The sequence below is a fragment of the Varroa destructor genome, unplaced genomic scaffold, assembly GCF_002443255.2.
Source record: "Varroa destructor unplaced genomic scaffold, Vdes_3.0 BEIS01000002.1, whole genome shotgun sequence".
NCBI lineage: Eukaryota > Metazoa > Arthropoda > Arachnida > Mesostigmata > Varroidae > Varroa > Varroa destructor.
In genome coordinates this window covers 11,747,899-11,759,924 of record NW_019211455.1, presented here as the reverse complement: position 1 = coordinate 11,759,924, position 12,026 = coordinate 11,747,899, and the positions used below count along the sequence as shown (strand labels likewise).

Sequence of the window (12,026 nt, the reverse complement as noted above, 5' to 3'; positions counted from 1 at the left end):
TTTACACTTCAATTCATTAATAACCATTTATTATTATTTGTATTTATTATTTGACATTGTTGATACCCATTCATTTTAATACTGACTTTTCTTCATTTTACCGTAAGGGAGCCCTTTTACGGCAAGTACTTATTATTAATCTACCGCTTTTACTAGTCGCTATTTTTCAACTTTCCTCAAGTCTGTTTTACTCACCTTCAAGACAGCTTTCCTCCCATTCACTCTTTACATATAAAAGATACATAAAAAAAAAATACTAATCACAGCCTCACACAGGAAAAGTAATCAACCATGACCAACAGTTCCGATTCACTCGCGTGTGGCAAGACGACCCAATATATGACCCATTTCCTGCCCAACTACTCAGTAAGACTTCGTGCATTTTTCAGGACATCGTCAGGACAGCAGCCTGCAAACTTAGCCCTTTGTCTACGGTCCGATTCGCTTAAATCTGAGTACAATCATCGAAACTGCATTGGCGAATATATGCAAAATATAGTACAGTCTACATCCTTAAAAAGGCCCTATGCTACATTCATATCTTCTTCTATTATATATTTTGTTAGCACTCGGGTGTTTCAGCTGTCCTTGTCTACGATATCTACGACTAATTGCTCATACGTTTAAATATACTGTTATTTTCAATAATAACTGTTCAAACTCAATATCTTCTGCGTTTTTTAGATTTTCACTTCGTGTTTTTTTTCTTTAATATTTGTCCGTTGCATAGACTCAACTAAAACAACCGGTCGTCATAGCGTTAATGCCTTCAAACAATTGAATTTGTGTCAACAATAATAAAACGATGTTTTTCCTTTTATATATATATATATATATATATATATATATATATATATATATATAACCATTCGGGAAAAATGATAAAGCGTAGACTTCGATTGAATGTCGGGCTCTTTACCATTGTTTTAAGCTGCTAATGCGTGTCTATCTACGGAACTGGTAAAGATCAATTGTTTCAGTACAGCCGAATATAAATATCATATACTCGTAAAGGACCCGAGATGGCTGCCACATGGGTGAAACCATTAGATGGAATCGAGACCACTTAACGTTTTGGGCAAACGTTGTCGATGAAATAAGATTCAAATTGGTGATGCAATGCTTCCCATGGAAGTCGGATATCGTCTGCTAACGATTGATTTATCTATGATGATCTAGTTTTTTTGCTTGTCAATAAAACGTTGCTTAAACTTAGTCCGTTTTTCAAGCTGAGCGAGAATAACACAACCTATAAAGAACGAATCTCTGGCCCTGCCAAAAGCAATATCACAATAGGAGGTCGCCATTCTAAAATTGTATTTATAACAGGCAGTTAGCGGTTATCAACCGCCAAACGGCTTGACCATTTTAATAAGTCCACTGAAATTGGGCCATTCAGCTTAATTGAAACATAATTCAAACACAGGTTTTCGTTCTCTGACCTTCTTGGCCGTACTTTTTCCATTTTGATATATTTTTTTATACATTAAATACATTTATATTAGATGTACAGGCAGAAATTTAGCCTATCTTAAAAAGTAACATTTAGGGTTCCAACAGAAAGATTTCGATCTATTCACTATCGTTCTCGTACGAATCTGAGCAAAGTTGGTGACTGTTTAGGCTTGAAACTCCAATCAGTGAAAAAAACTGTGTTAGATTACTAGAAATAGTGCCGATTTCTAGGAGAATTGCAGTCACAGCATTTAAAAACTAATTTCCCTGTACACCCGATACATATACACAATGCTAGAAAATACTGTATTAAGTAATCATCACTGCCGAGTAGCCAGACCACCTTCGGAGCTCGTTACTGGCTGGACGCCCGTCCAGAACCCGGCAAGGACGAATTGCACAATGGGCTAATAGAATTTCTATCGTTAATAGCCAGGTTTGCCCTGGTGCCAAGTTGGTCGATTGAGCGACCCATTTGGTTTGTGATCCCAAAGGCTTGTATTTGGTAGTGTACACTTTTCTTAGACACCTGGGTAGTAACGCTAGGCCAAACGACGCTGGGCTCGACTGCGGTCGTTGCTATAGAGCACATCTTGTGACACAAACTACCCGCCGCGTTTGCGTCTCGTGATGCGGCACTATAGTCATATGTAAATGCGTAAGAAGTAGGTCTAGTATGGAGACTATAAGGATGTGACCCCCAAATTCGTGCTATGTGAATTCAGGACTCCAGGCGCTCCTCGGGGACTTTTCGGCTGATGTCGCTTCATGTGAAGTGCAAGATGATCGGAGCGCGCAAATGATCTTCCGCACACCTGACATCGGAACGGCTTTGCGCCTGTATGCTTCCGGTAATGACGGGTCAGCTCATCCGACCGGGCAAATCGCCACTGGCAATCGTTCCAATGACATCGATAAGGCTTTTCTCCTAAAAGAAGCGCGAAAGAAAAAAATAACAAGGAAACATAGTTATTTGTGTCATCTTCAACATCTAATACTCGAACATGCACGCCTAGTTATCAGCTTTGTTTTTCCTGAACGTCCATGTTACCTCGTTTTATAGTTTCTATCGTCAGCTAGCCACATTAGCTAATTATAACACTAACCAGTATGTATTCGTTGATGGGCTTTGAGGTGCGAACTTTTCGTGTACACTTTGTCGCATCCGGGGAAATCGCAATGATGGATTCGTCTTTTCTCGAGATCTGGGTTGTTACGTCGATTATACGTCCGTGGCGTGATGGTGGTTTGTGGCAGAGCCGTTGTGGGCACGCGCGCCGAGGGACTAATCTGAGGTGGAACAGCGGGTGGCGACAACGAAGCAGGACAGCTCACAGGAGGCCAACAGCTAATCGGATACGAGGATTCAGTTTCCAACTTTGGTACTGAAAAGAAAAGCGATGTAAGAACAAACAATACACGTAAATATAATGAAAGAGCGCCATGAACTTTTGTGTAAACACGGAACTACCAGGCATTTAGATCAGTCGATCAAAAAGAGATGTAACACTGAGAGGTTTAGCCTACTTACCTAGAGTGGACTGTTCAGTAGCACTCCAGAACGTATTGTTTGGTACGTGAGCGTGCGGGAACGATGCCTGCTCGGCCTGCTCGACTGAAGCATGTTGTTGCTGCTGATGATGTAACTGGGCCGGAATGTAGTAACTTGGCTCGTGCTGAAGAAAGAAGTCATCGATTTGTGGGGCGTACCGCTTGTTGCTTTCAGGCACTGTGCTTGACGGATAAGATACCCGAGCGGGTTTTGACCCGTCCCCGCTTGGGTAAGACCCTAAGCGTGCCGAGGATTTGTCCTGTGGTACGGTCGGTCCGTAACCCCGCAGTTTATTGTAATCTGGTGAAGGACAAGGTGGTTCTAGAGTCGGCAACATCGAGCTCGGCGGCGAAAGCGAAAGACTCTGTGCTGCCGGGGAACTCGACGGCCAAAAGGGAGACTGACCCCCTTGTGCTTGATAGACAGGTCCAACAGGATACGTTGCATGATTTAGCATGTTGCCGCTGCTGTCCGTCAATTTCAGCTGTAATAACAACGCCGAATCATAATTTTTGTAATTTGTAAGCAATCCTTAGTATTGGCATCTTTGTTAATTACTTGTGGTGCGCCCGTAATGCTAGTTTTTTTAGACGTCCTAATGCGACTTCAATACAAAGCTTACGTCTGAGGATAATACTAGAAAGTCTTGTATGAGCTACATTTACGTGGCTTTTGTTAGGAACTACCAAACGAATGCTAAAAGAGGCAGCAGTATTTGAGGATATCGAAGCAAACTCACCGAGTTGTGGTTGACTGAATTAGCGTCGCTGGCTGGATGATGAGCAGATGGGGTCCATGGCCCCCTTAAAGGAGAAGGTTGTGGCGGCGTTGTATGACCAGAATGTGAATGTATATAAACCCACCGCTCCGAAAGACTCTGCAAAAGACAGAGAATATAGATTTATTAGCACAGTTCATCTTAGGACAACTATACAGGTAAGTAACAGATCCCAAATACACGCCAATTCGATTGACACAACTTCATTACATACGTTAAGAGCCGAACTGACTTAGTGTTTCTAGTAGGAGATAGGTGCCAACCAGTAGTCCTAAGCTTACATAGGTTGAAGGACTTCGTATGTTGGATGATCTGCGATTTTCACTATAGAGTTAGAACGTTGTGTATCAGGAGCGTTTTCAGGGGCCTCACAATTGTTGGCCCTTGTGATTTTTTAGACACTGCTATGGGATGTGCCATAAGCTTCGTGCTCGATCCTATGGTTGACATGCATCTAATACGTGCGTTGCTTTGACTGGTTTTGGTACCTTTTTGTATTACTTTATTAGGTATAATATTAGGTTTCTTCTCCTACACAAGCCTTTCTATAGTGCTAATTGAATCACTTGTGCACATGTTCTCTGTTAACGTTAAAATAAACATTAGAGCAATAAAGAGCATGTACATGCAACACTTCTAACACGATCTTTCATGGAGCCAGACCATACATAGCTCGCAATAAAACGTGGGCTCCGAATGACCAATCCAAAGGCATCCTAACAGTTATATGTATGTATATATAATCTTCGTACCCTAAGTGGCAAGCACATTATCTCATCGTTCGCCCCTCAAATTAGACATAATGGCTCTTACTATTTATGAATAATGAAATGAAAGCATATATAGGGTAAGCGAAGCCAAAATGAACGAAAGCGACCCGTCCAAATCAACAGAAACATAAAAAATCGTTTATACACCAAATCGGCAGAAGAAGAAAAAATTGAGTAGCCAAAAATGCGACGTTCGTCTCATACGAGTATCCTTATTACGACCAGCGTAATAATTATAGTAACAGTATTAGTAATATGTACTTAATAAAAACAGAGCTACACCAATAAAAAATTGTACTACCAACTGTTCGAACCACTGTGCAAAAGTGTAATCGGGAATAAAGAAGATATATATAATACATTTCATTATGGGATCTGCTAACTACCAGAGATTGCGCACATCGTATGCTGGGCAGCTAGAGCCTCGTATTCAGCATACTTATATCGAAATCAGAGACAGAGAACAAAAAAAAAACACGATTTTGGGAAGGAACAAAATCCCGTCAGGAATAACGTACATATAATACTTTTTAATGTGCAGATTTAATTTATCACATAATATATAATCAGTAACGATGTAACATAACGATAGGTATATGTAAGTCCACCCGGCACACATGCACTTATTTGTGAGAAAAGGCGATAAATGTCTGTAGATCGGTGCAGGCTTTCAAAGCAAACTGAAGTTTGTCCGTTCCAGTGCTAAAAAGAGAGAACAACTCAAATAGATTTATATGAAGGAAACTGGGAAGACTTGCAAAGATTTATAAACTCAACCGCCGCAGCAGAATTGTAATCTGTAAAAGCCACAGTCTACGGCAATTGGATGATTTTCTGTCGATGTTTATCGTCTCGAAAAATATTCGGTTCGAAACAGAACAAGTTCAGTCATAAAAACCTTAGATGATCAGAGCGGAAGCGCTTACGAGCACGTTCCGTGAACGTATTCGCTTGTTACCTTAACGTTTTAGGGCACGGCTTGGCAGTGTGACCAAGATCGCATTGCTCAACGTAGAGACGAATCTGTCCGCAAGAGTAAGTAGGAAGTCCTGTACTCTTGAAATAGACCGGTTGGGTTTTTTGTCCTTACTGTCGGTGGCAAGCATTACGCACCACTCAGGGTGACCCATCGGGTGTGACGCCATTTTTCTCCTTTCTATAAAGGAGTTCGGAAACAGCAGCCATTCGGTTTCAGGAATTAATAATTCCAACGTGAAGGCAACAGTAACTAGAGAGGTAACCTAATTTACCTGGTTATTAATGGTTGCTTATAGAATAGGCTCATTATTGGGAGTAGATATACAATATTGGAGTGATGTTTTCTTAATCCTCCGTGAGCTATTCGTGCTGAAACAGAACCGATGTCTTGTAAGAATGACCTCTGACTAGTAATGCGTAAACAATTATCACGCGGTCCTAATCGTCAATTGCGTGCTAAGTACGTTTCGTTGAAACTGTAGTTTATCAGCGATTGGCCTAGCGCCTTCCGTAGATGAGTTTCGTCAGAATTTGCGACGGTAAACTTTGCTAACAGCTGCAAGGCGAGCTATACCAATTAATCTTTTATATAATAAAAGCCAGCTGTCTAACGTACACGCTACATTAGCAAGTTTAATGGTGTCCCATCAATTTTCTTCGTTGTTTTGATAAGATCGATTCCTAGCGATGCTTAAATTCGGGTTTCTAGTGAATAGAGAAAGTGTATCATTCCGCCATCTTGCCGCTTGCTTAGGTAGCTACTCACGGATAGTATTAAACATAACGACACACCTAATAAAATGACGTACATCACATGACTCGTGCGATAGGTAAGCGCTTGCAGCTTAGGTATATCTATCATTTTCGCCTAAACAAAATAGGATAAGCCTTAAATGATAAACCACAATCTACTGCGAACTTTCTGCCCGCTAGTGCAACAAGCAATCAAGCATCGAAGTTTGATAAATAACTCAGAATGTGCTTCCAGCGTGCGTTGCCGCATCTGCGCACACACACGTACTTATGTTACGAGACATCTAAAATTGACAAGGTCAATATACCACTCGCACGCACTCGTCGAGGGCACGTAGGACGTCGATGACCTTAATGGTAATAGTTTGCCTTCTTTCGACGTTGGTAAAGGTACTAAAGTGGTATCTCTGCGGATGTCGACACTATCAACAGAGATCATCAAATGCTTCCGCACCCAATGGGAATCGATGAAAGTTGTAGGCACTATCGTAATAGCAGTACTAAAGGAAATACTTTGACGAAGTGCTAACACAGAGTGGCTGGCAGCCGACATATCTTCTTTGCCGGTTTTTGGGCTTGCCTGAGAAGCGTGGGAAAATTATAATAAATACGGTACATCTAACTGCAGACAGCGATGTCAGCTACGTGACGACGCTTTCCTCCAACAGATAATGTCGTTGCTGGCAAAATGGATTATGGAAGTCAAAGAAATGGTGGCCGAAGACTACTCGAGAAAGAAAAACAAACGACACAAATGATGACGTTTGATCAAAGTTGACAAGAATGGTAAGCAAATGTTATGAACGGCCAGATATCGATCTGCACTATTGGAAAATGCCGATGCACGTGTCGCAAAAACGAGCTGAATGAGAGAGGAACAGAGGTCGCCTGTAAACCGATAAAACCCCCAGTAAAAGCAGTGATTTCGTTTAAACGTTTAATGAATTTTTACCATTAAGATCGTGATTTTAATTCTAAATTTACACATGCTCCCGATAGGTAGGCGCAAGAGCATGTAGTCGACGCTGAAAGGTGTGCACAACAGACACGGCGACTCAGACGCACCGATTCCTGTCAAGAACAAAGCGGCACGTCCGCTGATGGTAGCTCACTCGTCAGTGGAGCACATGCACAGTCATTGTGTCTTTCCAATCGTCCCAAGATTCTGCTTTGACCTGAATTGTAGAATGTGGATCTAGTGAGTAAGCGTATCCAGCTGAAATATAAAATATATAGAAAGAAAAACAGGCTTTTCTAGTTCTAACCTTGTTATGCCACACACCGCCGCGCTTTGCACCAGAGGTTGGAGATGCGAAATCAAAGCCATTTTTAAGATATTTAACTTCGTTCGGTTCACTATCAGATCTATTCCATCCTATCCTTTCAATTGATTTCTAGCTTTTACAATGCGCCGGAAACGTTCAGCCAATGAATCAACGAAACGCCGTTTTTCTATGCAAAAGAAGCGCTACGATTAGCAAGGATTTACTTTGTGTCAAATAACAACAGAATGAACTTGATTTCTGCTGCACAAATGGCTAAAACCAGGTTTGCAGCCATCGGCCAATCAACCCTGGGCCTTTTGAGTCCTCTACATGCACATCAAACCTGTTCAACAAAAAAAAAGGTAACAATGTAACATGAAGTCGAATCTAACATTTCGTTCTTATGTTATCGCTGTCGCTTCGTGGGGATATCATATTCGTTGATCAGTCGAACAGACGAATAGATATATCCGTATTATCTTTGTGGCAAATTTAGAGGTTTAGGGATATCAGGCAGAGCGCGGGTACCCCCATAAAGTCGAAAATGGCGAAAATGGTGATTTGGCGCCGACCATTCGGCTGTACGCCAATCAAGCGGAATGGTGCCCGCTCGACCACTAGGAAGCAGCGAATCCAATGACAGTACGGAACTTCGTCGGCTTCCAACGCTCAGCCCATTTCGTCACGAGATGAAGAGGACGAAACGAGAGCAAAAAACATCCTTCTGGTATCCTCGGCGGGCTACGGTCCAACAATGAATATTCCTTCCTATTTTTTGCTCAAGGTAGATGTAGACACTACACCGCAGGTTCACAACAGGCAAGGTTCAGTAGGCATAACCACAACTGGCAGTCTGTTAACGCAACATTAGGCCAGGAAGATGAAACACTATAATTCTATTAACAAATTATTTTGTTTTGTCAATGAAATAACGCAGTGAGTAGAAGTACCAGAGGCACACTTCATCCTTTTGGCCCATGGAAGACACGTCAGAGTCTTCTCTCGAGCATTATCGGATTACGTTTAATTAGTGTCTGCGAATAGACTCGAGAATAAGCTGAGTAGATTTCTAAGTGTACTCAATTGTCTTTTTTAACGCTAAAAGTGTCTGAAGCCAATTTATTGGGTGTCTGACTAATGCCTTATTTTTCGATTGAAGCCATGCAGTGGCCTTTAAAATGCTGAATTTCATGTAATTGAAGTACAAATTATCAATAACAAGGCGCCTAACCAGGAATACGTTTGGACATGGCCGATGCTCCTGCAAAATATGTCATCTATCCTATACAAGGCGGTGGCTAAATGAAGGTTCTATATTACCTTAAAAGCAGTGCAATGTTCCTTTCCGCACTGAGATTGACAATAGCTTTTCGCCGCATATGTTTCTTTCGTACTATTGACAACGCTTTCTACAAATATTTTGTTGCTGATACTCCTCAATCGCCTACTTCCTTGAATTTACAGACTATTCGACTGTCGAAGCCTTCCTATGTTTGTCTGCATAGTAGCTTTATTTAAATTTGTTCTCTATTTCAGCTGGTCTCTCCTGTGTGCAAAAAGAAAGTCGATCGTGTACCCAAGAAGGCCCCGAGGTTCATCATTCATATTCCATATAAGCTAAATTGGTACGCATCCGTTCTTCAAAAAAATCGGATATAAACGAACGCCCAAACGAGTTTTCCCCTTTTGCTCGTTCGAAGGTATGAGATAAAAACGGAGGAGATATCTGATAAGTAAGGAGTCAGACCTACAGGCCATTCTTATCTGAGTAGATCGTTTGCAGACGATGTTGTTTGCTGTCGTTGAAAAATACGACGTCGTTGCAAAACGCGAAGTCGTTCGTTTTGCTATCCGTTGAGCGACCGCAGGGACTAGGAAAAAAATTTAACGTGAGTAACGTTTTGCGTGTCGATGCTGTATCAGATGTAGAAGCATTACAAACGTTTCGGGTTTTAAGCTCGGTATTCAATCTTGCAGGCATTGTTTTATACGCCTAGCTTCCAGCATAAAACGAAGTGTGCCCACGTCTTGATTAGAACCTAAACTACCACGTGCCTCTAAGTTCTGTAGGCGGACAAGTCACTACCGTATTATTACAAGGACCAAATGTATACTATATAAGGCGCTAACACCACTGGAATGGATTCGGTGCACTATACTAATGCGTTACGACGAGAGGAACATGATGATCAAATGAGAGAGTCTAGTATGTCAATGTACAAGCATGCGCCTGCCCTGCAAAGAACTTAACAATAAACTGACACTTTCACAAGTAAACAATTTTACAATTACTTGTGGAATGAACGTTTCATTGTCATCAAGCTCGTTGAAACAGCAGAACATTGTGGAAACTAAGGAGAGATTGCTAACTAACGAAAACGTCTCTCTGTGCGGACCTCGATGTATCAATGTGTACATGGACCTAACCATTTTTTGGAAAGCCGTTAAACATAAAAAGCCGCATCTAATGTATGCGCAGTTGATTTCAACCAAATTAAAGCTCCGTTGCACTAGGAATTATTAGAGAGTTTTTAAGCCAAGTGGTCGATAAGCTTGTCGTAGTACTTCGCAAATAGCTAACAGACGTCATCGCACGTTAATTGCATTACAACTACAATGTTTCTATGGACTTGGTTCTCTTCAGACTTTGTGGTCTTCAGCGGTTATCTCACCTGTCCGGTGAGAGCGGCTCCATGAAGCATGTTGTGAGGTGAATGTTGGTGTTGGTTGAATAGCGGGGTCGTACCCGTAGCAGAAAGAATGGCAGCGGCGTCAGGCACGATCTGGTCGTCGGCGGAAACCGTCGCACCACACGGGGGTACAACAACACTTAGAGTGCTGCCGAACGTCGCCAGGTCGCACATCGCAGCCACTCCACACGATCTGGGCGCATCAGCCGCCCTTGACCCAGCAACCCGACCTTATTTGTTAATAATTAGTCCTACTGATGATCCGACTCCCTATTCGGCTGTAACACACACATGCGCACACCCAGCTTTTGAGTAACAATAGCCACTAGACCGCGCTACAAACCACGTCGGTTTTAAAGTTCAACACATCTTGCATTAAGGCACAAATGAGATCAACACTGAGCGTATCCACAGCGCATAGCGAACTTCCTCGTTTAGGCAGACACCTTGTATTAGTTACAATCGCTAGCACAATTCCATAACGCAACGTCTACGCGCAGATAGATGGAGTGCTCCCATCTTAACGCTTGCCTTTCTGTCACGCACAAGACTGGGGTCACAAATAGAACCGGTTATGCCTAACCACGCTTTCCGGCTATGGATGGACAGCTTGATAACACAGGTTGTTAAAGCACACGTTTTTCGGTTTGGATTTTGCGCGGCGAAGATTTATCCGGCCGGTAGAAACATTACGTGTATTTGTCACAAGACAGCATCAAAGCTTGTTAACTTCTCACTTGATTAATGCTAACCAAAAAGACAGATTCACCGTAGCAGAGGCAGCTTAAACAGTTAGGTCATCCGATGAAATATCGTACAAGCTATTTTCGATAAGCTTGAAATGTAATGTATGAAAGAGCTTTCGCTCTTCACCGCAGCATCCAGGAAGACTTTACTTGGCTACGAACTGCGGCAGCCTGGCTTACTTCTGCGGCAGTACCGATACGACTGCAGAGCACGCTTTCTGGGCAGCCGATAAACACTAACCGAGCCGTCATCGACCAGAGGCGGGGCGTCGTGGACAGGCAGGCGGAGCTTTTAGCGCTTTGTCTGTTCGACGTTGGCTCCACCCACGTCTTCACGGCTACGGTATCTTGCTCACCCTATGATACTAAAACGGACACAGCAGCAGCGGGGCACCAGCCGTTTGAATCGAAGTTGCTTTGCCGGCGCGGTCAACCGCGATCAGATACCTACCGATACCGAGCGCAACCACTATGCCGTGATGAGGCTCCGGTTCACCTGCAGTAGTAGCAGCAGCAGCAGCCGCACTAGTGGTAGTGAACACTGGACATAGTCAGCGGACTCCTCGGTCGATCGATGAACATCCGTGCAATGTTTAAAGCGGGTCTTTCTGGCCGACCACTAGCCTTCATTCCGAAGCCCACATGCCTACAATTTCGATTGTCGACGATGTGTCGTAGAAACACCGTCGTCGTTTAAGTCGAATGTGGCTTTCCTTCGCAACTGCGGCCACCGAATCTTGTGAGCTGCAGTCATTTCGGAATACACGATGCTGCGACGCTACTCCCTGCTACTGCTACTATAACTGCAACTGAGACCTATCTCAATGAAGACTGGCCTTTAATCGTTCGTGGAACCAAGCGAAATGGGGAATCGCAACCCAGACGGTGGATTCAGTTGCGGCAATGCGCGTCCCGAGGTACAAGCCGATGGAGGAGCCGGGACTTATTGTAAGCCTCCTTTGCAAAAAAAAGTTTTAAACCTCTGCATAACAGCGGTACACTACGCAATGGTTAAGAGGGCAGTGTTTCCAACCCGTCT

General features: G+C 42.9%; 1 protein-coding gene across 1 annotated transcript; it reads right to left on the bottom strand.

Annotated features, from left to right (window-relative positions):
- On the bottom strand, positions 1-11,184 carry LOC111245751 (uncharacterized). The gene is made up of 5 exons (XM_022794466.2): positions 10,224-11,184; positions 3,747-3,884; positions 2,987-3,491; positions 2,562-2,840; positions 1-2,383 (listed from the first exon to the last, which is right to left on the bottom strand). The coding sequence occupies exons 1-5, from the start codon at positions 10,413-10,415 to the stop codon at positions 2,139-2,141; spliced, it is 1,359 nt and encodes a 452-aa protein (XP_022650201.1). The 5' UTR covers positions 10,416-11,184; the 3' UTR covers positions 1-2,138.
- Positions 11,185-12,026: the final 842 nt, after the last annotated feature.

What these genes read in the sequence shown, in the direction of transcription:
- LOC111245751 (XM_022794466.2), bottom strand. Translation starts at nt 10,415, where the DNA reads ATGTGCGACCTGGCGACGTTCGGCAGCACTCTAAGTGTTGTTGTACCC. An exon ending in ATTCAGTCAACCACAACTCG is followed by an intron (nt 3,492 to 3,746) that starts GTGAGTTTGCTT and finishes TTGTTATTACAG; the next exon opens with CTGAAATTGACGGACAGCAG. An exon ending in TACTGAACAGTCCACTCTAG is followed by an intron (nt 2,841 to 2,986) that starts GTAAGTAGGCTA and finishes TTTTCTTTTCAG; the next exon opens with TACCAAAGTTGGAAACTGAA.